This window comes from Solea senegalensis, linkage group LG7, assembly GCF_019176455.1.
Source record: "Solea senegalensis isolate Sse05_10M linkage group LG7, IFAPA_SoseM_1, whole genome shotgun sequence".
Classification (NCBI taxonomy): domain Eukaryota; kingdom Metazoa; phylum Chordata; class Actinopteri; order Pleuronectiformes; family Soleidae; genus Solea; species Solea senegalensis.
In genome coordinates this window covers 20972962-20999945 of record NC_058027.1, presented here as the reverse complement: position 1 = coordinate 20999945, position 26984 = coordinate 20972962, and the positions used below count along the sequence as shown (strand labels likewise).

At 41.7% G+C, this 26984-nt stretch overlaps 1 protein-coding gene across 1 annotated transcript in view; it reads left to right on the top strand.

Moving 5' to 3' along the window:
- kif26ba (kinesin family member 26Ba) overlaps window positions 1-25981 on the top strand; it is an 84436-nt gene extending 58455 nt beyond the window's left edge. Inside the window, exons 8-29 of the mRNA XM_044030655.1 lie at window positions 2013-2158; window positions 2500-2616; window positions 3336-3522; window positions 5185-5368; window positions 7435-7606; window positions 8675-9013; window positions 9089-9247; window positions 9852-9990; window positions 10185-10446; window positions 10590-10691; window positions 10791-10918; window positions 12036-12215; window positions 12369-12443; window positions 12558-12676; window positions 12798-13422; window positions 13518-14446; window positions 14801-15033; window positions 15184-15375; window positions 15471-15685; window positions 18647-18915; window positions 19788-19938; window positions 21040-25981. Of these exons, the coding sequence (XP_043886590.1) occupies window positions 2013-2158; window positions 2500-2616; window positions 3336-3522; window positions 5185-5368; window positions 7435-7606; window positions 8675-9013; window positions 9089-9247; window positions 9852-9990; window positions 10185-10446; window positions 10590-10691; window positions 10791-10918; window positions 12036-12215; window positions 12369-12443; window positions 12558-12676; window positions 12798-13422; window positions 13518-14446; window positions 14801-15033; window positions 15184-15375; window positions 15471-15685; window positions 18647-18915; window positions 19788-19938; window positions 21040-21188 (5072 nt within the window). The 3' untranslated portion in view covers window positions 21189-25981. The remainder of the gene's footprint in view (window positions 1-2012; window positions 2159-2499; window positions 2617-3335; window positions 3523-5184; window positions 5369-7434; window positions 7607-8674; window positions 9014-9088; window positions 9248-9851; window positions 9991-10184; window positions 10447-10589; window positions 10692-10790; window positions 10919-12035; window positions 12216-12368; window positions 12444-12557; window positions 12677-12797; window positions 13423-13517; window positions 14447-14800; window positions 15034-15183; window positions 15376-15470; window positions 15686-18646; window positions 18916-19787; window positions 19939-21039) is intronic.
- Window positions 25982-26984: the final 1003 nt, after the last annotated feature.

The following is a 26984-nucleotide window of genomic DNA, read 5'->3' as shown; positions in this document are numbered from 1 at the left end:
CGTGGAGGCACGAAAAGGGTAAGAAAGGTTGTTAAAGTGCTCTGTGGTAATGGTATCATATACATTATGACTGAGGAAGTCCATCTAATTTGTTAAACAAAAGAAAATCCACCACTAAATCAAAGTAAATGACCCTGTGTTTGTTTGAGCTAGTTGTTTTAATATAACTGATCACCACATTAAGCCGTTCTCTAACAGCATTATACAGCTCTGTGTAGAACAATCCTGGCCTGAGACTGTGTATAAATAATAATGTAGTCTTAGAGTCTGGAAAATAAAGCCACAGTGGAAGTGCCTCAAACCTGTATTATCTCGAATGGCCATCAGGAAGTGACTCGACGTGAGTTTCGGGTCTCATTCAGTATGGAATGAGGTCAACTTTGGAAATGATTGCACGGTTTCTACCGCTATACGAGGCATGTTCACAAAATACATGCATTGCCAGTTTATCCACAGATGATGAATAAAGGGATTATTCAAACCAAAGATTGAGTTTGCCTGGACATCCATGCATTGAAGGGCGTTAAGAATTGGACTGATCAGTCACTACAGTAAAATGAGGGTTTGCACTGATCTGGCATTCCATGCACGTGTAACTGATCCCTCATTCTATTCCATTCCAATATATTGTGTATACTGTCACAGACATAGGTGATGACATTTGGGACTAGCAGTGGACAGAAGTGAAGTGGCAACCTATTTGCCGCTCTTGCAGGACGTAAAGTTTCTGTACTTGTGCTCCAAGAAAGAAACAAGGCCGACGTCAAAGAAAGTGCAGCGAAAATTGTTGCTCCCGTCCTGCTCCGATAACTTAATTAATGCAGAGATGCCGACAGGTGCCCACATGGCTCATTTACTGCAGTTTACTATAATAAGCTGTGCTTTACGGCAGTATCAGTTTGTAGCAGGACAAAATAAGAGCATAATAAACCTTATCTAACTGAATAAACATTAATTGTATTAAGATAAAACAAAATATCAGTTATGATTATTTATTATAAATTAAAGCAAAATAGGTATTAACTAATTAGGCACAAAAAATGCAAACATAAGCCTTATATTTTCTATGACTCTAACAAGAAGAGATCCATTGTTTCTTTTTCACTTCCACCCTCCCATCCAAATATGGCGGCAAATACGGTGGCTTAAGTGATTAGCACTGGTACTGGCTGGCACTGTTGCCTCACAGCAAGAAGGTGTTGGGTTTAAATCCCAGTCTGGGATGTTTCTGTGTGGAGTTTGCATGTTCTTCCCGCATCTGCGTGGGTTTCCTCCCCTCTTTAAAACACTGTGATAGACACTTTCAGTGATAGTGCGCTCAGTCACATCGGCTCTGCTCAACCCTCCATCTGACTTTGTAATTTTGTTGTGCAATTTCGGTTGCATACTGGAAATAAAGATCCTTTCCTTTCCTTAAATATTGTCTCCACTAGTTTCAAGTGTACAATTCAGTGCTTCAGTGGGTGACATGATAGTGGTTTGAACACAGTGTAATAATTGGGTTATAAACTAGTTCTGCCTTCACACAAGCCTTTTGAGTTGAGTATTTTATTTTCTATTTCACTTCTGCTTTTACAATGTGTTTGGGATACATCATGAAATGTACCTTTGTTTTGACAGTAAGGCTAGATGCTCCAGGAAACACTGAGAGACAACAGCGTAAAATGATAGTGTAGCTGACACTCTCTGTCCCTACTTCAGAACTAATCACACACATTTCTCCACTTGCATCACAGGAGTCTCGCGCTTTTGATGTCCTGTGTTTGTGTACAAGTGTTTGTGTCGGTGTGACTGTTACATGTGACTCTGAGTACGGCTTTGTGTCCGTGTGTTTGATCTTCAACTGCTGACAAACAGAGCAGGTGTGTGTGTGTGTGTGTGTGTGTGTGTGTGACAGATCTTGATGTGAAAGCATGCCGTGCTCGCGGTATCATCACACACACACATCTGATGCTCTTGTGGATGTTTACAGTATTGTTGTTTATCTTTGACTCCCTGTCTGTCTCTCACAGGTAAATCCTACACAATGATTGGCCGTGACGACTCTCTTCAGACTCTGGGTTTAATCCCCTGTGCCATCTCCTGGTTGTTTAAACTCATCAACGAGAGAAAGGAGAAAACAGGAGCACGCTTCTCTGTCCGTGTCTCTGCAGTCGAGGTGAGTTTTCAGTTACCCAAGTGTAGAAACTGTACAGACGATGGAACAAAGAGAATACTGAGACTGTAATGCCAGCAGAGTAGTATTTTGGGGACTGCAGATGGCAGACGGCAGCTTTTATATTGTTTTTCCTGGATAAATTTATGATGGCTAAACGGAAACAAAGTTGACTTGCAATAGTTATCAGAAACAAGTTATGCACTCATGACATGTACACTTATATTTGATAGATTTGTTTAAATGGTAATAAAGGTAAAACATGTTTAAAAAAAACAAATAGACTAAAGGTTTAAGTCATATTATTAGAGTATATATATATATATATATATGTATGTGTGTAGGTTTGGGGGAAAGAGGAGAACCTGAAGGACTTGCTGTCTGAAGTGGCGACAGGCAGCTTACAGGATGGACAGTCACCTGGAGTGTATCTCTGTGAGGACCCCATCTGTGGCATGCAGGTACTGTATACACACAACTTGCCACTCATATTTGCATTTGTTTATGTATGCAGATAAAATCTGACTACACACACACACATGCTGGTTTTGCTTCCTTTGTGAGGACACATAATGCATTCCCTAGCCTCTTACCCTAACCTCAGCCATCACAACTAAGTGTCTAACCCTAATCCTAACCCTAAAACCACAACTTGATCCTCAGCTAGCCTGTTAAAGTTGTGTGGACCGGCCAAGCTGTCCTCACAAAGATAGGTTTGTTTGACAATTGGTCCACACAGCTCACTAAAGATGTGTACACACAAGTATAAGAGGATCAGAATGCTCTTAGAGTAACTGCATGAGGCGTTTATAAAATACAGGGTTGAGAAATACTTCAGCTCATTTATTTATCTATTTGGTTCATATGAACTCGTGTACTCCTGTCTTAGTCAGAATCAAAGAAAAAACAATTACAAAAGAAACTCTAATTCACTGATTCCCAAATAATCTACAATGATGAAGAGGATGCAAACAACAAAAAGTCTATGTGTGTATGTGTGTGTGTGTGTGTGTGTGTGTGGGGGGGGTCCTTTATATGTTTATAGGATTACAGGATCTGATACAAGCACATCTGTGTAATCCTTCACTAATCTGACATAATCTCATGACTAATGATATCCTGCGGCACCTCTCTCTATCTCTCTCTGCTCTGCTTCCTTTATATTTCCACCTGGTTTCAGCTCCAGAACCAGTCTGAACTGCGTGCCCCAACCCCGGAGAAGGCTGCCTGGTTTCTAGACGCCGCCATAGCCGCTCGCCACAGCAGCCAACACCCAGACACCAGCGAAGAAGAACACAGGAACTCACACATGCTGTTTACGTTACACATATACCAATATCGCATGGAAAAGACGGGAAAAGGAGGGAGTGAGTACAGTTATCTTTATGCCCATTTCAGATGTTAATATGAATAATAATAACACAACAACAACAGTGACATCCTCTGTATTTCTGCTGCTGTTGATGCTACGTGGTTGTTATGGCATCACACATTGCCTGCTGTGATCATTGTTGCATGATAAAGGCAAACACAAACAAGCTGCGTCTATTAATATGGGCCTTCACTACATGTAAATCAAAGCATGTAAACAACAGTGAATAGAGCAATCTATTCTTTATGGTCAATATTGATAAACAGCTTAAGCCCCAGAACGCGTGCCAGAAGTGTAGGCGTATCACAGACTGACGGTCGCTGTATTGATCCTGTGTTTTGATTAATTCACAGTCAAATCACATGTTCACGCATGTCTATGTCAATAATCAGGTTATAATAAAAGAGCAGTGTGGGTTTATTTGTGTTTGACAAAGTGGGACACTAACAGATGTAGACAAAAAATAACAGTATTGATAGTTACGGCATGTGTGTGTGTGTGTGTGTGTACTTGCACACTGTGTATTTGTTATCTCTTTTCTGGCCAGCAGTCCTTATAGAGACCAAAACCTGGTCCTAATGAGGCAGAACCTCATTTCTGAGGAACTGGATAAGTTTAAGATCTGAATTGTGGTTGTGGCAGGAAGCCGATACTGATATAATAATAGCAGTTTTATTATATTATCTGTATTATATGTAATTCCAGTGTAAAATACTGGGTTAAATTAAACTTTGCAGCCATACAATACAGTACAATCTTGTCTACTAAAAATGACATGAAATACATAGTCAGTCAGTGGGAGGAAGCCGGAGAGAACCCACGCACACACGGGGAGAACATGCAAACTCCATGCAGAAAGGCCCTTGTTCCAACCGGGGCTCGAACCCGGGTCTTCTCGCTGCAAGGCGAGAGTGCTAACCACTACACCACCGTTTGGCCCTGAAATACATAGTGTGAACCAAAATGATGTTACTTATTTAAATGTTTACAGACTATAGCAGCTATAAATAATGATTATGTTGTTAACGCTTTGTCCCCCAAGTAAGGATTTTGCTTCAAATTCTTGTGAACGACACAAATACGTCCCCATAGGAAACAATGTGACAATGTTCTTTAGTTGAGACAGCTTCAGTTGTGCTGTAGCAGATATTACAAAGATATAAAGGTTTGCATTTTGCTGCTTTGCACTTTAATGCACTAATAACCATGGCAACAACAGCACCATGGGATATAATGCTGGATGTGTCAGAAAACTGCCTCTTACGACACGACCAGATGTTTATATTGATCACCTGAATTAAAACCAACAGGTTTTTGGTGTTTATTGATCAATAAACATTTCAGCCTAGTGTTCTGACAGAGAATTAGCGACGGGAGAGTTTGACCAATCACAGAACAGTTCAAAAAGACAGTAGGCGCTCTGACTGGCTGTTCTACAAAGCAGCTACAGTGGTAAGGTTGCTATTACAGCATTGGTAATAGCGCTGCCTGTGCTCCAAAGCAGAAATAGTGTTCGATATTAAGCATAATGATGATACTCGACTATTTTTCTAATGATGCCTGCAACAGCTTCAAACAGCTATTGTAAACGTCTGTATTTATCGAAGCCTGAAACAGTGTTTGCAATCCTCTGTCTTTTTTGTCTTTACTGTCATAGTGTCTGGAGGTCGCAGTCGTCTCCACCTGCTGGACCTGGGCAGCTGTGATGTCAAAGCGTTTGGAGGAAATGAAAGGACCAAGGAGAACTCCCCGCACGGCTCGGCCCCACTGTGCCTCTCTTTATCTGCCCTCGGCAATGTAATCCTCGCCCTGGTCAACGGGAGCAAACACATCCCATACAAGTAAGGTGGTGTGTGTGTGTGTGTGTGTGTGTGTGTGTGTGTGTGTGTGTGTGTGTGCGTGCGTGGCGTGCGTGTGTGTGTGTAGGTGTATGAGTGAGGAGAGGAGAGGAGAATAGAGGAGAATAGAGGAGAGGATGCTGGCACAGCGGAGGAACAAAAAGCTGAAGACAGATCTCTTAAGCTGCTTCAGGTTTTGGAGACATAATGTTATAAACAACAACAGCTGCTGTTCCATATTCATCACGTTCATTTTGCTGGTTTAATGAGTGGCAATGAGAGCAAAGAGAGAGAGAGAGAGAAGGAGGTATAACACAGACAAAGTAAATGGTAAAAATGGTTAAAAGAAATAAAAATCCATGTAACATAGCAAATATTAACACTTGGGCAACATTTACTCTGCCCCGGCAGTATATCCTCATTCTCATTTTTCCTTCATTTATTTTGTCCTCTTGTCTTTCCTCCTGCCTCCTTGCTCTGACACTCTCCTTAAGGCTGTGCCCTTCTGTACTCTTCGCTGGGTTAATTTAATCACCAGCTTTTGCATTTACATTGCAAAACAACCTGCAAACTAACACCAAAGCTGTCTCTGGTTTGGCACTAGTGACTTAAAAAAACTATTGCCAGACTGTGAGGACATTTGGATAAGTTTACCAGAATCTGCAGTAGTGTCTTAGTCTTAAGTGTCTGATGATGCCAGTGTTATTTTCCCATCAATGAGTGATGGTTCATTAGCAAATGCATTCGTGCCCATCTGGGCTCCCATGGGTGTGATAGTCTCAGAATGAGGTGTGAGGCACACTGGTTGGCTGCTATCTGCCATCTTGATGGAGCAGAAATCCTCATAAACAATTAGGTCTACAACTATTTGGACACGCCCTGAATGCACAGGAGACCACAGAGTGTAGCAGTGTGGTGCTGACAACAAAAGAAAACTACATTTCTTTTCTAAATAGCCATTTTGATTATCAGCCATAATACTGTAACCATTCAAGGTCAACTCACTAGATTGCACAGTGAAAACACATGTTTTATTCACAATGACAAAGAGAAGTGCTACACTACCCACAATCCACAGGTGAACTGTAATAACTCAGTCTCGTATCTTCCATTTTCTTTTCTTTCTCATGGTCATAATTAATCTCAAAGCTGGTTTAACAACTGCATTTATTTTAGCTTTGATTTAATAGCGGGCCTCACGTTACATACAAGTGGTCTAATAATTCTAGCACAGGCTGAAGTGGAAGATCCAATTCAACAGTGTCCCGGCACTCAAATTAACATGCAAATGAATACTTCATGAGTCATGAATTTACCTTCATTAATCTCGGCAAGTGAGGCAGACAGGAAGCGAGGAAGAGTGAAGGGTTTTGTTGAAGCCTGGGGCAGAAAACTGAAGAAGACGACAAGAGAGGGAAAAGGCGCGATGAGAAAGAGGGGGTCAAGATAAGAGTGTGCATCTATGTGTGTGTGTGTGTGTGCATGTGAATGTACATATAAGTGTGTGTGAGAGATGTGCCTGCAGGCTGTGTTTTTAGAAAAGGGGGACAGCAGCATGAGGTACTGAGCCACAGAGGAGCTGTACTCACTGTCAGCCTGCAGGCCTCAGGTGCACACACTCACACATGCACACACACTCTGTGTGAATGGCTGCAGTAGCCCACCCAGGAGAAAGTCTTTTATTAAACACACAGCCTACTTTTCCTCTTCTATCTGCTGTTACAGTATTATCTCTGTGGAATATAGATCGTCTTCCAATATTAGATTACTGTTCAACATCTAAAGTCTCTTTTAAGACTTCTAAGAGCTTTAGACCAGATTTGCAAGCATAAGAGAGCAACATACTTTGTCAAACATAATCAATAGTTACCATTGATTATGTTTAGCAAATGATAAACATAATCTTTATGCTGGACTTTTGCACAGTCCATTTCTATTTCTTTCTTTATCGTTTTCCTAAGGCAGTTACTTCATTCATTTTATTTATGTTTTTCTATTGCCACGTTTGAAACTGTGTACATCTCCATCCTGTCTCTGGTGCTCACATCTCTGTGTATGTGCGTTACTAGGGACAGCAAGCTGACCATGTTGCTAAGAGAGTCGCTAGGCAACATGAACTGCCGGACCACCATGATTGCTCACATCTCTGCCTCACCCAGAGATTTCTCAGAAACCCTTTCCACCATCCAGATTGCTTCCCGCGTCCTTCGCATGAAAAAGAAGAAAACTAAAGTCACTGTGGTAAGTCGTCATCGAACCTCAATTTTTTTTGGTTTAAACTAGGAAATATTTTCTCTTAATTGTATAAAATTGAAACTTTGGGTAAAAAAATCCATCATAAATACAGCTGCAGTCACTGGTAATATACTGTACTTTAAGACAGGTGAACACGTCGCTCTCTGGCTTTGTACATGTCGGCTATTTACATAACTATTATCTGATTCGATGTAGTGGTTTGTGTATACAAATACAAAAGTTGTAGTATGAGCAAAGCATTTGACAACTGTTAAATTCGATTCACTATTGTACTCAGTGACATGGGTCTCTCAGTAAATCTAAGGGTAACTTTTCCACTACTCCACAACAATCTGTCCACTCAAGAGCCAGAACTCCACACTCTGCTTGGGAGGCACGGCTGTGTGTCGGTGCCTCGTCCTCACCAAGCACAGTGGTGATGAGGGAGAAGACAGGAAGTTTGCATGATATGTCTGATACTGACAACATGGTAACCACAATTTACATAATCTCATTAGCTTTAGTTTAGCGTATAGAGTTGTTATAGAGGCTTTCACACAAATAAACAAGATGCAAAGAAATTCTTGGTTAATTCTTGTGAAAAAATATTTCTAAGTAATAGTGTACACTGATCAGACACAACATTAAAACAGATAACTGGTTGTAATGTTATGGCATGCTCGCTTGTTTCATAGTTGTTCAGCCGGGGATGAAGGGGTTAATTCAAAAATGAAGATAGCAAATTATGAAAAACTTGAATCAAAAGATGTCCTCTTGTCAGTCAGTGATAGAAAAATGAATAATTCAATTTGACTAAAGTGATTTACTTGAAACTGAATTAAGTCTGAGTTCTTCATTTAAATCTGGTGCGTCACTTAAGTTTAGTGTACGGTAGTGGAGGATCTACATTATTATTATCATCATCATCGTTTTTTTTCCTCTCGTATGTCTTCCCCATTTGGAACCAGAGTGAACTGTCAATTAAAGGCTCCACAAATCTAAAAAAGGGAAGATTTTCTCTCTCACCACTCTTCTCTGTGCGCCCACTCTCCCTGCCATTCCATCTCTCGGCAGCAGTACACATCCAGCTCCTCCGGAGGAGAGAGCTCCTGTGAAGAGGGCCGCATGCGACGCCCGACCCATCTGCGTCCTTTCCATCACCGCGGTGACACAGACTCTGATCTTCCCTTGCTGCGGCTGTCCAGCGATCCGGACGAGTATTCGAGCAGTGAACAGTCATGTGACACGGTGATCTACGTGGGCCCGAACGGGGCTGCGGTGTCAGACCGAGAGCTCACAGACAACGAGGGACCACCGGAAATTGTACCCATTATTCCTGCTCTGCTTCGAGGGAAAACACCAGAGCAACATCACACACAAAGTCAATGTCCGGCAGCAGGAGCCCAGAACAAGGTAAGTTCAATTAACAATCAGTATGTAGAACATAGAAACTGTAGATGACTCACCTCTGAGTGATTCCTGCTCCAGCAGGTGCAGTGTCAGCAGGAAGAACAGCTCAGTGCTCCCTCTCAGTCTCTGCTCGGGCAGCCGCTGGCTCCAGTCCCAGAGGAAGGAGCTGAGTGCCTGAAGTGCAACACTTTTGCAGAGCTGCAGGAGAGACTAGACTGCATCGATGGGAGTGAAGAGGTAAAAGGAGTTTTCTCTCCTTGTTATGCCTTTGCTGTGGCGACAGCTGTGGCTGCTGGCAGTATTTATTCAGGTCATCCATCCATCCTGTTCTTGTGAAAATCCCAGAAACACCTTGAAGGGAATTTCTTCAAATTTTGGTACAAACCGTCACTTAGAGGATGAAGCCATTAAATGTTGGCGGCTAGAGCCCAAGGTCATGTGACCTCACCATCGTAAATGTGTCATCTTATACACACATTCAGAGAATCCTTGCAAATCTGGCACAAATGTTCACTTGAACTCACAGATTAAAGGTTTAGCTTTGGTCGGCCGAGGGTCATGGTGGCCTCACAAATCACATTTCTGTCCTCTTGAATTCTTACAACTGCTGGGTGATGAGTGACCACTGATATTGTTTAGAATTTTTAGTATTTAACTCAACACAACTGAACTGCTCTTTTGTGGATGTGAATTTGTTTAAAAAATATTAATTAATAATCATATTTTAAAAATAATAGAAGCATGTGGATGTAGTAAAGCAGTCCAATTCAACAAGATTAATTTCATTTGAGGAATTAACTGTTTCTTGACATCACTATAATCATCACGTCCCTTTGCTTAGGTGGCAAAGTTCCCCTTTGAAGAGGTTCCAGCAAACAAACAAGCTGCCAAACAGGAGCCATGTCTCTCTTCATCTTTGCCAACCACAGTTCCTGCTGCTCCTGTATCTGCTGCTTTGTCAGATACAGAAGAAACAACAGGTAAATCATTGTATGCGTTCATTACAGTATATATGCTGTATATTAATATTGCATTCCAGTTTCAGGTACTCAAAACTGTCTACAATGCCTCCATTGTATTTATCTGTAATTATGCTTCGATTCAACAATATTTCTGTCATTATTATTTGTAAAACTCACTTTTTGGTTCCACTGATTTGTTTTTACATCTTCAGGCTCTGCACTTGCTGAAGAGGGTGCTGTGCAGTTCTCCTTTACCTCCTCAGCACCAGCCTCCAAGAGGAGGACCAATGACCAGCAGCTGCAGGACATCAAGGAGGTGGTGGAGGAGGCTGAGCTGGCACAGACGATGATCCACAGCCTGACTCAAACTTCTGGCTCCTCCATAGTCACGAGCGCCTGGAGTGTGACTGGAAACAGCAGCAGCATCACCACCAACCCACTGCACAGGGTCAAGGGCTCCCACCTACATGACAGGTGAGGACAAGTTGACAGTGTAGACCCAGAAGAAAGCACTTTTGACTTTGTGTCTTTGATATATTTTTATATATGTATATATATACAGTATATATATATATGATTTTAATTGGCAAGTTTCCTATTTAATTTCTTCTTCACAGCCATGAGAATCTCAATGTGAACAGTAATTCCGACGGAAAGGCGCGGCCGCTTGGATCACCACGCCTTGGCATCGCCAGTCTGACCAAAACCTCAGATTACAGGTATCGTACACAGGAAGGCATCTTTAAAATGAATAAAGAAAATGAATAAACAAAGCACAAATGAATGGATTTCTCATGTATTTTTGTATTTCCCCTCAGGCCTCCATCCTCTCCATCCCAGCGGTGTAAAGTGTACACCCAGAAGGGCGTGATGCCAACAACACCCCCTCTGTCCTCACATACTCTGGCTCAAGATGGACAGCCCACAGATGCTATGACCTCTGATAGTATGCGTCTTTCTCCCTTTTTTGGGGGGCAGGGCTTAGGAATTGTATTTATACTGGTACCTTGAAATACACCTTTGATATTTATGATGATTGGAATTTAAAATTTTCTAAATATTTGACATGTATTTGTACTTTTCCATCTTTTCTTTTTTTCCCTACATTGAAATTTGCTTCAAGGGCCTAAGTAGTGTTTCAAATATGAGTCCATTGCTGGTGTTAGTCAGTCACATCTGTACGGGTGCAATATACTGATAAGCCATGAATATTGACCGCAACTCATTGCTGCTCATGTAGCTTCCTGCAGGGTTTGTTTTATAGTGTATAGACATTTTGTGTTTGTGACCTTTACAGAGACCTCTTAAATTGCAACAACAAATAACTAGATTTGGCTTTTTGCTAAAAGCCGGGGTAGGCAACATACTTTTTTTGTTGCTATTGATCAATAATTCTATAATAACCTTTCAGCATAATGTCAATCAAATGATCTAAGAGAGAGCTAGACTTTTGCACCTCTTTCAACTCTGTTTACAGCCTTGGGAAAATGTAGTCCATGATGGGAGACTGACAAAACCACTTCTGGATGTTCAACCACTTTTTAAACACTTTGAATTACATATATAAATATAAATATTTAGAATATTTTATACATTTAGAGTATTTCTATTTGACGCTCTAATGTGCAATGTCTGTTCCCAAAACACTACTGGCATCAGAATCTGGCAGTGACATCAGACTTATCCCACTCCTCAAGTGAGCCTGCAGAGCTTTCTGCAAGGACAACTCTAGCTCTGTGTTCCAACCGTTTGCTGCTATCTTGCTATCTTGCTTTGTCACCACAGACAAGTATACAAAACGCTGCTATACCAAGAAACAGAGAGAGAGAGACGTGTAGCACTGATTGACATTGTGTCAACTCATCTGTCAATAGTTTGAATGTAACAGACATTAATATATACAGTAATAAAAGCTCTGCACTACGGCTTTAATAGCAGTTTCATAGAAACCCAAAACAGAGTTTAAATGCTAATCTCTTGAATTTACCAGTGTACCAGTGGTTTTGTGTATTCTGCTCTAGGAAACAAAATCATATGGCAAATGTGTGTTTCTGATTCTGCAGACAGTTTGGCTGCAGACAGTGGTCGTTCCTCCACAGAGTCCATTCTGTCCAGAACATCTCCAGTGGGCATGAGCCCACAAGTCCGAGAGCCAGCTCCGTCTCTGTCTGCCAGTCTGGGCTCAGCTGAGACGCTGTGTGACGATGACGTACCACCTATACCGATGGACCCTCACAGAGATGGTGAGATGCAGCTATTTTTACACAAGAAAGGAATGGTGTAAAATTAAAATGTTACAAAGAGTCACACTGGATCCCTTAGAATTATGATGACAAATATGAGAATCAAGAACATAAGAATCAAGCTGACTCAAGTCTTTTTTTTTCTTTCTTCAGCCTTAGAAGCTGCAGTATCTGTAGAAAGAGCTGGACTGAGAGAGGATGAAGTGGTTTTAACTATGGTCTCTGGAGGTGAGGAGGACCTTGATATTGTTGCTCTCATGGAAACACGTGGCCTGAGCTGTCATCCGGCCAGCATCATCAGTTTCAATAGCCAATGTGACTCAGTCACTGCCCTTGCTTCAGGCTCTCAGCCTATCAGTGTCATCAGTGGTGCCGCCGAGGATGGAGCTATGGGGAATTATTCTTTGCCCGCTGGTCTGGCAGTTACTTCGGGGGTTACAGAGGTTGTCGCCATGGCAGAGGTTAGTGTGACAGACTTGGTGTTTCATCTACAGTTAGATCATTTGGTATGAAGAAGCAACTACACCTCAAATCTAGTGGATTCTAAGATGTTTTGTATGATTATATTGCTCTCTATTGCAGGTGGCAATGGCCAAACTGCGGGTAGAAGGTGAAGCCTTATCCACAGGGATGTCTAACTGTGGTTCCTGGGTCAGTGATCTGAGCATGGGCAGTGAAGCTGACCAGTCTCTCCACAGCTTCAGCCAATCTCAGAGCCAGCAAGGGGAAGCCCTCGCTGATTCTGAAGCCAGCCACAGCTCTGAAATCGAGGGGCTGTGTGGATATGAAAGCTCTGGATGTCGAAGAAGAGGCAGTCTGGAAGGAGAGGTGGTGCTGCAAGAGAATGGGGCTGATAAAGCCACTAAAGACAGGCTGAGGAAACTGCCTCCCTCAATGGCTAAAACTAACATTCAAATTCTAACAGGACCTGGTAACCTTTCTTCTTTCAAAACCACAAAAAGCATGCATCCCTGTGTGGCTGTCAAACACATGATGATCCAAGAACCAACTCTTCTCACGTCACCTACCAAGAGTAGCTTAATGAAAGATACAAGCAAAGTTAATGCATCACTTTTAGCTTCAATCTCCAGTGAGATGAGCTTTGATGACCCCTGGTTGAAGCGTGGCAAGGAGGAGGGATTCAGAGAGCCTATGCATGAAAATATTAAAGCTGGGACCGGAGACCACCAGAGCTTCTGTAGAGACGGTGAGAAACAGAAGTGATATATATTTCAAATGAAAAACGTCTCGGTTTTTAAATGTCTTAAACTGAGATCATATTTTGTCTTGTATCGTCACCAGGTGTGGATCATGGCAGCTCAAGTTCAGGTGGTGAGGCTATGTCATCTCCAGATTTCTTTAAAAGAGTGGTGGATGGTTGTGAGATGGTCACTGCTGTTGCCCAGGGAGACTGTCTGAGTCTGAGTACATATAACCCAGAGATCCACCGCACTGCTAGTCTTCCCCGTGGCTGGCACCGTCTCAACAGACATGACGGCTTAGATAATGGAAGTGAGTTCCGTAATTTCGGCGTCACCACCTCAACTCCTTGCAGTCCACGCTCTACTCTTGACCGCCGGGGATCAACTGGAAAACAAGGCTTTTTCTCTCACAAGAAGGGTAACATTCCACCTCTGCCACCGGTACGCAAGTCTAGCCTTGACCAGCGCAGCAGGGCAGCCAGCCCTCTCCATCAACCCAGTCATGGAGCGTCACTGATGGGCAGCTCAGCAGATGATGCAGGGGTATGTGGCTCTGTAAGTGTTGCCAGACGAGGCTCCGGCATAGACAGCAGTAGACTTTTCAGTGCCAAGTTGGAACAGCTTGCAAACAGAACCAACTCGTTAGGTCGGGTACACAGTTCCCATAATAGTTCCCACCACTATGACTGCTTCTCCTTGGAGAGGGGTGAGAGCCTGAGAGGAGGAGTTAGGGGGGACAGCACCATGCCTCGTACTGGCCGTAGTCTCACCCGTGCTGGATCAGTATCTTCTTCTACTGCAAACGCACCCATCTCCAGTTTCAGTGGCAGTACTGGTTCAAGCAGCGCTCCACAGTCACCAGCCAAAACCAGCAGCCAGTCCAAAATCTCAGCTGTGAGTAAGCTGCTGATGACCAGTAGTCCCAAAGCCAGGAGTTTGTCTGCCTCCAGCACCAAGACCTTGAGCTTCTCTACCAAGTCTTTAAGTCAAACTACCAGCCGCAGTTCCAGCCTTCCTCCTAATGGAAAAGTAAGCTTCTTTTTTATTTTATTTATAATTTTTTTTTTAAACATACCATCCCTCATTTTAACTTCTCTAAGAATGACTAATTAGTACCATCAATGTGACCTACTCCACTCTGTTTGTTTTACATAAGACCAAACTCAAATCTCAGAAGCTCCTCCAGTGTCATCTTGTTTTTTGTATTTCCTAAATGCAAATTTGGTCATTCTATATGGTCTGAGTTTTGTGATGAGCCCCCCAGGGGTTGGTTTGGTTTGGTAGTGTTTGTGTAATGTTACTTACCTACAGACAGACAAACAAACAAACAAAATTGAAAACATATCCATGTCTTCAACCCGAGTCATTCCTCTGTTTCCTCAGCCCCAGGGCTCAGTACAGGTTCCTCTGCAGCAGCAGGGACCTTCTCCTGGATCCTGGTCTACCCAGTCTCTGAGCCGCAGTCGTGGAGGAAGCCTGTCAGCCAAGCTGCCTCTCAGGGCTGTTAATGGTCGTATCTCAGAGCTCCTCCAGGGAAGTGCAGGCTCCCGTTCCAGGAGTCATACCCAGGGAGGAGGCACAGATCCTGGAGAGGAAAGAGGAGTTGGAGCATCAAGGTTAGACAAATTTACAATCTTTCATTTAATACTGAAGGCAATTTAAAATAAAGGTACAAAAGATAACTATTTTCTTCCTTGTCAACACAATTTCATGTTTGTAGTTTTAATTTGTAAGGAATCCTGACACCTCTTTACTTAATTTCTCAGTGGAGGGGCTGCTGGAGCAGGAAGTAGTGGTGTCAGTGGTGGCAGTGTTGGCAGTGGTGGCAGTGGTGTCAGTGGTGGTGGCCTTGGCGATGAGAAAGCAGCCGTGGTCCAAACACTACCTTCTCCCTACAGCAAGATCACAGCTCCCAGAAAACCACACAGATGCAGTAGTGGCCATGCCAGCGATAACAGGTATGACTTCCAAGTTGACCAAGAAGGAGAGATTAAAAAAACATGTCATATTTTGTGTATACCATTAAATGTGATCCCATTTTTGGCTCCAACAGCAGTGTACTGAGTGGCGAGCTCCCTCCAGCCATGGGGAAAACAGCCTTGTTTTACCACAGTGGAGGCAGCAGTGGCTATGAGAGCATGCTGAGAGACAGCAGCGAGAACACAGGAAGCACCTCCTCTGCTCAGGACTCCCTCAGTGAGCACAGCACAGCCACTGCTTCCTCCAGACGCAGCTCCAAAGGCAGCAAGAAGAGCAGGAGCAACACAGGTCTCAGTTAAACTCTTGAACCTATTATCTATATTACTGTTATGATGACATTTTCAATCCACCACATCTTTGACTGATCAGAATTCAAACAGTAAACCTTATACACCTCCTGTGTGTGTGTTGTGATTTAAATATTTGCTCCCATCCAGTGTAAGCACATCTGGAAACAATCAGGAAGAGACGCTAGACCTGATTTGGTTTTATTTGTTTATGCATTTGTTTGTTGAGTAAATAAGTGCTTTCTAATTATGTTTTACATTTTACATTTAAGGTGTTCATTTATTGTGCATTTTGAGGTTCATATTTTCCTCAGTCATTGCCTTTCAACGTATCAGAACAGGTGCAGTTTAACACAAATTAAACACCAAATTAGCACCAATTATCAAAACTCAATCAGACCAAACAATGCATTTTTGTCAAAGAATGAATCGAGGAATTTACCTTATTTAATTTTCTTGAACACTAGCTCAGCAACTAAAAAATGTTCAACCAGAAGACTCTAAAAGCCTTGACAAAAGAATACTGGAAAGTATCTATGATAGAAAGACAAGAAGAGATGAAGCACAGTGAAGTAATAATAGGTAGGTGAGAGAGAAATAAGAAAGAAAGCTGTGCTTGCCATAGGAGCCAGGTAGGAAAGGTGACCCTGACCAACCATCTGTGAAATGGTGAAAGGAATCTGCTGGTGTGTAATGAATATATATTCGTAACAACACCACACAGGGAGCCTGCTAATGTGGTCTGCAATTTACACTCTAGTGGTTAACAAAGAGGATGGATATGTGCATAAAACCAGATCGGACAGAGGCAGCTCTTTCTCATGGGTCTCTCATTATTGATTTACACTGGAATAATCCTTAACTGGGGTTGTAGGATGTAAAAAATGTGGATATATTCTCATTTTACTTTAAAGTCAACTGAACCTGCACCAGAGAGGACACTCAATGCTAAACCATCCCCAAAAGACACAAAGACATAGACAGAGAGAGACAGGGCTGCCAATGTTTCCTGTACATGAAAGCGAAGACAGGTAATGACAGCTCTGTCAAAGATAGACATTATAGTTCGGTCCTAAATTTAGGCAAGCTGTTGACAGGCATCACTGCAGTGTGTCCTGTACCTAGGCCTGCGTCTTACAGATAATACAGTGTGCTGAATTGATGGTCGTTAGTGTAAAAGATATCCGCTATACTAGTCAGTTTCTGGTGTAGCTGGAGACTAGAAGCATCATTCGGGGTCTTCCTACATCCATGAACTTTTAAATATTACTTTCATAAAATCTGTCTCCTAGTTAGTCATGTGGTTGGCTTTTTTCCATGTTTTTATCTGTTGTCTTGTAATGCGTTCCATTTACATTAGATAGTTGGTTAGCCACTGTTAGCCATAATTAGCACTACCAGTCGAGTGACTGTTATTGGATAGCAATTGGATCTTGATACGGACACCAGAGACGTGTTTTAATACTAGGTGTAAATGGATGTGGTGAAGCGCTATATGAGGAATGCACCATTATTCTTCTGTTCTGGTTTCTTTTCTTTTCTTGTCTGTGTTTGAACTTGGCCCCCAGGTCAGCTTGAGTCAGTGAAGGTACACGTGCTTTGACTCTGAATCGCATTATCTGGGTGTGTTAATGAGAAAATTCATTTTAGTACCTTTTCTCTTGAACTGATACAATAATTCGCTTTATCTGATATCATGCAAACCAACTGACTCTGTGTCAAGAATAAAGGAGATAGAACATTTTGCCCAAATTACATCAACCTTTGAATTTATCAATTATTTGTTCCCAGAGATTAATCAAAACTGAAATGCTAAATGTGGAGAAATTCAGGTTGTAGTTGTGGCATCTGAAATAAACCTTGATTCTTACTGTAAATGGTGTAAGGCAAAGAAAAAACAGAAGTCTTGGCTTGGACATCCACTGTCTAAGCTGGAAGCTACGAATTATTGTCTCTTGTCACCAGGGGGTAATTTGTCGCTAGATGATACTGCTGATGGGGCACACACAATTTGGTGCGTATGTGCCTTGAGAGAAAGAGAGGACAGGTGTGTCACAGATTGAAGCACTGTGTGATATATGAGAGAAAAGTTAATCACATCTCCAGTGGAGTCTTTGTGTTTGATTCCCATTATATGAGATCCACTAGCTCTCAATTTGTCCCGCGTGACTCCACCTGTCCTCATCTTTTATCAGATGTCACTCCTACATTTTCTACCTCCTTTGCCCAATTCTCCTTCTCCTCCCTGTAGACTATCAGTCTTTCTCCGCCATCTTATACGCTGCTTCCTAATATGCAATGGACTACAAATATATCTGCTTGACCTTTCTGTGCCACACGGTGCCTTATTAAAATCACGGCTGTCGTCTTGTCTTTGCTGTGAATTACACTCACATTCATTTTCGAATGGTTCCTAATTTCTAGTAAAGTTTTTTTTAAATGTCTTTCTCTACTGCCCCACCCTTCAGCTTACTAATGTTCTTACTAATCCATGCAACCATCTTCACATTTCCCTGTGCTGATACTAAGCAAACTGTTAAGTGTAAACGAGCTCACTTCACTTCAGTGGTACTTTACACTTACTGGCTACATATTAGGTACACGTGAACCTAATAAACCGGTGTGGTCTTCTGCTGCTGTAGGCCATCTGCATGTTGTGTGTTCAATCTTCTGCATACCTTGGTTGTAGCAAGTGGTTATTTGTAGTTGCCTGTATCGTTCTGAACCAGTCTGGCAAATTTCCTCTGACCTCTGGCATCAACAAGGCATTTTCAACCAGAGAACTGCCGCACACTAGATAGTGTCTCTTTTGTTTTTTTGTTTATTTTTCACCATTCTCTGTCAACACTAAAGAATGGCTGTGTGTGAAAGCCCCAGCAGTTTGTGTAATACTCAGACCAGCTCATCTGGCACCAATAACCTTTAAATCACTGTTTTTTTTTCGCCTTACTTGTTTTTCCAGGCCTTCAGCGTCGTCGTCTCATACCAGCGCTGACCTTGGACTCCTCCTCCTCCTCCTCCGCCTCTCATCGTTCCTCAAAACAGGCCATCACTTCTTCTTCCTCCTCCTCCTCCAGCCCTGGCGCATGCTGGGTAGATGGACCTCTGGGACCCCCAGGTTCCTCAAACCTCCGCAGCACCACTGCAACAACAGAAAACTTTGAGATCAAGGTTTATGAGATAGATGATGTTGAGCGACTACAGAAGAGGAGAGACAAAGGAGGGAGCAAGGTGAGTCAGATTCATAGCCCACCAATTCAAATTGACCCACCCTCAAACACAGACGCGCCAAACACAGGAAGATTTGCAATACCAGGGGTGTTTTCATAAATATTGGGGGCCCCAGACAAAAAGGACCTTATGGCCCCACATCAAACTGGATTAGAGCAGCAGGTAGCATTAGGCCAAGTTTATACTGGCACATTAAAAGCATATAACAAGAGAGTAAAGCAATAAAGGGTTAGATAAAGTAGGATCGGACGAGTAGCAGTTACAGTGAGAAGCAGTAAGTGTTCTGTTCGAGGTAGCTGGAGAAGATAAGAGACATCAGAGGGTAAGGGATCTGAGCTGCTGAACTGAATACGCCAAAAAGACTTAAGGAAAACTGACAGGTTTTAACACTCAACAGTAAGGATTTATAAATGAACATTAGAGCTCACTGTGTGAATAGTAAGCATTTTTAATAAATCTACATCTTATTTCCCTCCGTGTTCCTTTAATTCCAGCGATCTAATGTAATACAGACTTGATTAAGCGGCTGCAAATGAATGCATAGTGCAGGTTTTTAAACCCTGATGAATTCAGGAGAGAGGGCATTGTGCACTGTGTTAGAGAGGAAAGGAGAGAGAAAAGCATGAAATATAGATTTTCCCTGCAGCAGCCTTAAGAAGCCACTTAACCCCCAACTGCTCCAGTGGAGCAGCTCAGTGTCCAAGTGTACTCTGCAGTGGTCACACTGGGAGTTGTTGAGGTGTGATGTGAATTTTTCCCGCTGTGTGAATGTTAAGCAGGCTGCCGTTAAAACAGGGACACGTGTTTCCCTACACACCTCTCTGAATAAATAACACTGATCCGTCTGTCCTCTATCTCTTTCTGTGTGTCAGGAGGTGGTGTCTGTGAGTGCAAAGCTTCGTCTGCTGGAGCATCGCCAGCAGAGAATCAATGAAGTCAGAGCCAAGTATCACTGTCTGAAGAAAGAACTGGAGCAAACCAAACAGTACCTGATGCTTGAGCCACAAAAATGGACCACTGAGTGTAAGTGAGGCACGGACACATCAGCAAGTGTTTGTGTGTATGACAAACAGGGTGTGTATGTGTGTGTGTTCTACAACATTCTCTGTCTATTGTAGTCGGCCTTCCTCATTTTCTAAGGTGTCCTCTCCCGGATTTGACTGGCATTAATCTATACATTTAGATAATGTCAATAAAGGCAATGAAGAGACCAGATATTGTCTATAGCAGGCATTCTCAATCCTGGTCCTGGGGACCCACTGCCCTGCATGTTTTGTAACACACCTGATGAGCTCATCATCTGAAGAGGGTGTGTTGGAGCAGGGCAACATCTAAAACATGCAGGGCAGTGTTCCCAGAGGACCAGGGTTGGGAAACACTGGTCTATAGCACTATTTGGATGGGATTAGTTTTACATGGGTGATGTAATTGTACCACAGGACATCTGTAATGAAAGGCCAATTCACACTGGCATAATAACTCTCAGTCAAACTACCACAAGTGGGAGGAGTACATCGATTTACGCACCGCCGTCACCTCCTGACGTCATGTGTGTATGACGTTGCTACCTGTGTGTACTGCGCTGCCTCCTGATAACACAAGCGCAGACACACATCAACATGGTGCAAAAACACAAAACTGGACCAGAGAGGAAATGCTGTGTTTAATTTGGGTTTGGGGAGAACTTTGGCTCCAGAGGCAGTTTGAGGCCATGATGCATTAACTACACCATTTGGGAAGAGATTTATTTACTCAAAGCAATCAGAAGTCCAGTGCCTCTGGCAAGTGCTTTTGACCTTCTTTTGGTTTGGAATAATGGAGGTCATTCCACAGACTTGTTCAACTGCCTAGTGCGAAACTGAAGTGCGTCCATGCTTGAAATTCCTGGGAAAATTACTAGTAAACAAGATATGAGGAAATATTTACACACATATTCACTGATGGTCTATTTGCTGAGGGTAATTTTCACCCAAGGTAAAAGTAGCCGGAATTTATATTGACATCGCCCAGTAATGATTACTGACATGACACATTTGGACGGGACTTACATCACTGAGAATTAAACGTACAACTCCAGTCTGCCGTCTTACTGTCTTTTTCTCTGCTTGTCTGTTTAATATCCAGTCGAGGTCCAGCAGGTCTATGAAGTGGACTCAGTGGAGTATTTGGAAGCCTTGGAAATGGTAACGGACAAACTGGAGACCAGAGTCAACTTCTGCAAAGCTCATCTCATGATGATCACCTGCTTCGACGTGTCCTCGAGACATCGGTAGACAGAGGGAGAGAAGAGACACAGGAGGACGAGAGGCGGACACACAACAAGACTTCATCAGATGTTGATTAATCTAACACATTTTGTTTGATTCTCCTAAATATATACATCACTGGATGACTGGATAGATGGAAGGAGGGGCTACAGGGAATTTGTCAGACTTCCTTATGACTCCAAATTTACAGTCGACAGAAGGATGGATGTATGGAGAGATGGAGGGATAAAAGAAATGACCTTGTAGATTTTGATGGAAACAGGCACAAAGCAGCATCTAATGGACAGGTGTCTGTGAATCAGACAAATATGGCTGCCCAGAAGCACAGACAGATGGTTTTGAGTCTGAAAAGAAACATAATCAAGTGATGACATTTTCTCAGAAGTGAATGATTGGACTGCGGAGGAATCTCTGAGACTCAGACGTTCATTTACTAATGCATGGAGAAGAAAAAGGAGTGGAGAGTGAAACAAAAACTGCCATTTTTTTGAAAGCAGGGGAGGATGAAAGAGAGCTGAAGAAGAGGAGCACTTTTTAAAGTACACACACAGTTGAGAGCCATTGACTTTAAACACCGAGCGTTGACTACAGAATTGCCTGCTATTGTGCATTTGCTGAAAGAGAAAGATAGTAGGACAATGGAAATGATTATGATAAGTGCCTTGTGGACATTTCAACAATACTGAGACCAATTCTCTCTTTCTCTTTGTCTCTGAATTTGTGTACATGCATTAAGTTTGGTGCTAGAATAGAAAAAAAACACACACACAAAAAAGATAAGTGTCTTCGGAAAATCTTTGAATTTATAGCCATTATTAAATGTGATGTTTTACCGTGGGTCAACGTCTTACTATAGTGGATTGGATTAAATTTAAAAACTTTGGGTTCCCAATGCCTCGTTTCGACATAGCTCTGTATCCGTATACGAGTAAACCTGGAACTCATGTCTACGGCAACTTTTGTGATCAACTGCACCTCAACTATTTTTCTGTCCAGAAATAACCTCCATGTAATTTAAAAACATATACATATTCCACTGGATTATGAACAGATTCTGTTCTGTTTCACAGTATAATCCTGTTCAGTCATTAACGCAGGTGCCTGCTTTTGACGTTGGTGCTTGCTGATAATGTTTTAGATTGCTTTGCTGCAAAGGCAGTTGTTCCCAATGCTGGAACAATAACCTTTCCACTGACGGAGAAGCGTGTACTAACCGCTGCTTCGTAGAACAGCCAATAGGAGGCGCTCTCCCTCTCGGAATCGCTCTGAAATGATTGGTTAAAGTCTAACTTCACAGACTCAGTGTCCTCAAGGCACCTACATTATACTGAAAGATTATCTAATCTTTAAACATCAAACGTATGTTGCCTACCCCAGCTTTAATATTGTTATAGCTTTTCACCGACGGAGAACTGCATAGCTTGGTTATGAAGCCAGGACACACATAATGAGAAATGAATGAAACAGACAATAATCTGACATTTTCTTGTAGTGTTGATCCCCTCCCCCCCCCCAACTTCATTCACCTACAGAGCACATCTGAATTTTGACCCTCTGGGGCACACGTATAATCACTCTGATGCAGTCGAGATGGCTCTTTCATGTACAGTAACACGTCTGAGTCACAAAGGTGAGGAAACGAAAAATGCTTTTCTATGTCCCACTGTTAAAAGTACAGGTCCATGGACTGACACATGGACCGTCTGTTGTTTGTATCTGTGTTGTTATGCTCTATTCTAAAAGAAACTGAATGATGTGTCAATGTGTGTGTTTTATATTAAGGTATCTTTTTTTATTTGAGTTAAATGGGACCATGTAAAGACTATGTATGATAGAAGGATAACAGAAAATAAGATATAAAGAGAGATTCAAAACTAAAGGAAGATATACAGTATTAAAAGTTAATCCCTTTAAAGGTCCAACATGCAACATAAATAATGCCTCACTAGACAACAGGAAACAAATATGTAAATATATAGTAGAGCACGCGTCACACTTTTCTATGTGTAGTTCAAACCTCTTCTTTGGCAGCAGGTGTGACCAAAATACAAAATACAAGCCCATTTCAATACTCTGTTCATTCTGCGTTTAGGATGTCCTGTACGAACAAGGGGATTATGACTTCACAAGGACTATTTGATTGCAACAGTAAACAAGAGAGATAAGACGAGGCTTAATATTGTTCCACAATGATTTGGAGTTAGTCTTTCTCCACCTGGACTCAGAAGTAACTTGACATTGTGTTAGATGTTTGTTTTTACTTGTGACATGACATTTGTTTTTGCTCAATTGCAATGGCTAGTGACACTTAAATATTGCATATTGGACCTTTAACGCTTTGTTTTATTGCAATCAAAGTAGTGAAATTAGACTACAAAGGATACCGTACTGCAACTCTGTATCCAGACTAAAAAGTATATATTGAGAAATGAAGCTAAAGAAAGACAAGGATGACGACCAAATTAAGAGACATGTATCATTGCCTGGTTCCATTTCTTTGAATGGATAGAAAATGTGTTAATATTATCTATGGTGCTTGAAATGCTTATGATCTAAATGTTTGTACAAATATAAATATATGAAAGAGCCTGTTTCCCTCTGAAAGACAGACCAATACTTTGTCAAACGCTTCTTCTACATCGCCATCGATTGTCATTGACACCCACCAACCTTTTCCTCTGAATGCCCTTTGCCCAGGAAGCAGAGAGCATCCTGAGAGGGGGGGAAAGTAAAGGAAGAGACGTAACAGGAGAGGAAACGCTGGTTTGATTCTATGAGACGCATACTCTGTTTTTAGACACAAAACCAGGAAATATACAGTATTTGAATTTTTGGGGTTTGATCTTCTCATGCCTGAATAAAAATGTGCCACTTATTAATTTCATGTGGGACACACCTGCGAGTTCCTGTATCTACGATGAGTTTACAGGCCCATGAAGTGTTTTTGAAGTGCACCTGCGACGTCTCCTATTTCCTTTACTAATCTCCCAGTTCACTGTAGTCATGAATGATGTTTTTGTTTATTTATTTGAGCTCAAGAGAGCAGAGTTGACGTTCTTATTTATTTACGCCTTACGACCTTCGGAAGTTACTATGCATTTACGAAAACAAAAAATAATTTGTACATTGCTGAGCCCATGCCATAAATATATATATATACTGTACACATAACACATATGTGCTCATCTTTATTTTGGATATTTTCTGTTGACTTCCTTTGCTCTTTCTGTTCCAGTTGGGAATTTTAATGGGTTTGGGTTTCCTGAAGTGTCCACATGCAGATTCAACACAAGAGTTACAGTCCATCTAATACCGCGCAGACTTTAAAACGATGGACTTATGGTTAATTAAGGTTTTGCTTAATATGTGAAAAGGTGGCACCACTTTTCAATGACACTACACTTATGAGGGTTTTAAAAATGGTAAAATGATATGTGTTGCTTGCCAAATAGTGAGACTAGCCTTCATAGATTACTTTGTCTTCACCATAGACCGACATTTAATCTAACAGTTTTGTCATTTCCTTTTACTCATTTTTACTAAATCTTTTTTACTTATCTCATTCCTCATGTTCTTTACATGTTGAATGACACAATAAAGCTCCTAAATCCTTGTTATATATAGAGTTACAATCAGATATTCAGTTACCATCATCATCAACCTTTTCTCTCAATAATTACACTCCCGCACATCTGAAGGCGAATGAAGGAGAATGTTCATGGAGACTTAATGAAAGAAGGCTTGTTACACACTATTTAAGGTGTTAAGTTAACTCTACTGTCTTTCTATGGTGAGTGAGATGGAAAAAAATGATCTCTCCCTGCTCTTAACATAATCCAGGAAATGAATATCAATTTTGTGCAAGAATTCATGCTTTGCATAAATGAAGATCACGCAAAAAATGTGTGGCAAACAACATAATGAGAATGTGTTTTAGTTGTGTGGGAATTTTCTCTCTCCATTAGTGAGGTCGATGCCACACCGATGGGCTCCTTTTTGGAACTAATGAAACTCATTTGTGAGGGAAAAAGAAGGGAGGATGGAGTTAATGAGATCTTGTCAAATAGTGAGACTTTGTTTGTGTGTCTCCAAGTGTTGATGAACCATTCACTAAGCAGCAACACCCAAATTAATCACCTCAGTATTGGGAGGTCTTACTGTAAAGTGGCACCGAAAGCTTATTAACTTGAAAATGGGCTGTGTGTGTTGTGTTAAATGAACTGCCAGAGTTATATCGTACAGTATTAATTTGTGCCACGAGTTAGCGGATGTTTCAGGAACCTCTGAGTGAGCAGAATGTCTTTGAAATGCTATGTGTGAGGTTTCCCTCTCAATGTGTCACTGCCAAATATTCTCTGGTAGCGCCTTATAATTCCAGCAATAACTACAGTATGAAAAACACCTGAGGTCACGGTCGACTATTCAGGAATAAGGGTTCCTTTTTCATCTGTGGAAATAAACAAAGTGAGGTTAATGTTGACATAAAGTCAGACATGAGCAAACGTGCAGTTTGTGCTGTTGCATATTTTGCAGGAACATTGGTGAATTATAATGTGTTATCTAGAAATCTGACACACAGCATGTCAGACCACATTTTTTGGCTAAAAACAGATTTCAAGGACGGTTGTTGGGGAAATCTCTACAGAGCCAGTTTATGACCCATGAATATTACTCACTTTTACGATTCGATATTGTCTCCAAACTCTGTAGACTCGCTGTTTTGAAAAATGTGGTGCGGCACTTTGTGTTGATGGAAAAGCAAGACGGGGGGAATGTAAATAAAGGAATGTACTGGAAGAGTTAAGACTGTTGACTCCTCATTCTTTCAACAATACATTACATTCATTAATACAAAGCTTCAGTTTCTATATTTAGAATGGTCCAGCTATTTCTTTACAAAAAGGTTTCACTTCTCAAGATTCACCGACATCTTTGATGTTCGTTTTAATACATACTGTTAATACGTGTGTGTGTGTGTGGACCTTACCCTGTAGGCAGTTTTCTCAGTGACATATTGCCCTGTTCAGCTTGCTTTGATCACCCACACACAGCAGGGAAGAGGAAGGAAAAGGAAGGAAGGATAGGGAGAAAAAGAACGAGGAAAGAATAGATGAAAAGAGGGAGCAGAACAAGGGAGGTGAGGTAGTAAAAGGGAAATGTACGGACAGAGAGAGAGAGAGAGAGAGGGAAGTGAAAAGAACAAAGGATTAAGAGTTCAGGAGATTGGAAGAAGAGACGAGGCATGAAAGTGCTGCAAGAGAATAAAATGGGTGAGGAGGGGGACAACAAACCACATTGGAAAAAAGATTTTCAACAAATCAGTCAGTGCTCGTTTTTCCTTATCTCGTGTGTTCGCAAAAATCGAAAACCATGTGAATAAAAGTTATTAATGACCAGAAGCGAAAGGTGAAAGAGTTTTGTTGTTGTCCCTGGAAGGTGAAGGCAAATTCAAAACTACAAAGTTCAAAAATGTTCTGTGAAAGATGACAGAAAGATGGGAGACATGGTGTGAACAGTGAGATATGGTCCGTCCTGTCTTCTGCCTTTTTTTTTTCTCCATTCAAGGAGAGATTATACGAATATCATGAATATACAGCGATAACCACAGGCCATTATCAGTGAACCATGAAAGGCAGAATATAAGATAAGATCAGCCCTGACTGACTGTTGTTGCTTCTCCTCTGTGTCTGAAGAAAAAGCAGCAACAAGGAGCAACATTAAGACATAACGTGTTTCCTGCTCATTCCGAGGGTCAATTAGTAGCTTTATTGCGGTTCAAGTTTAACTTCTTAAACGTATCAT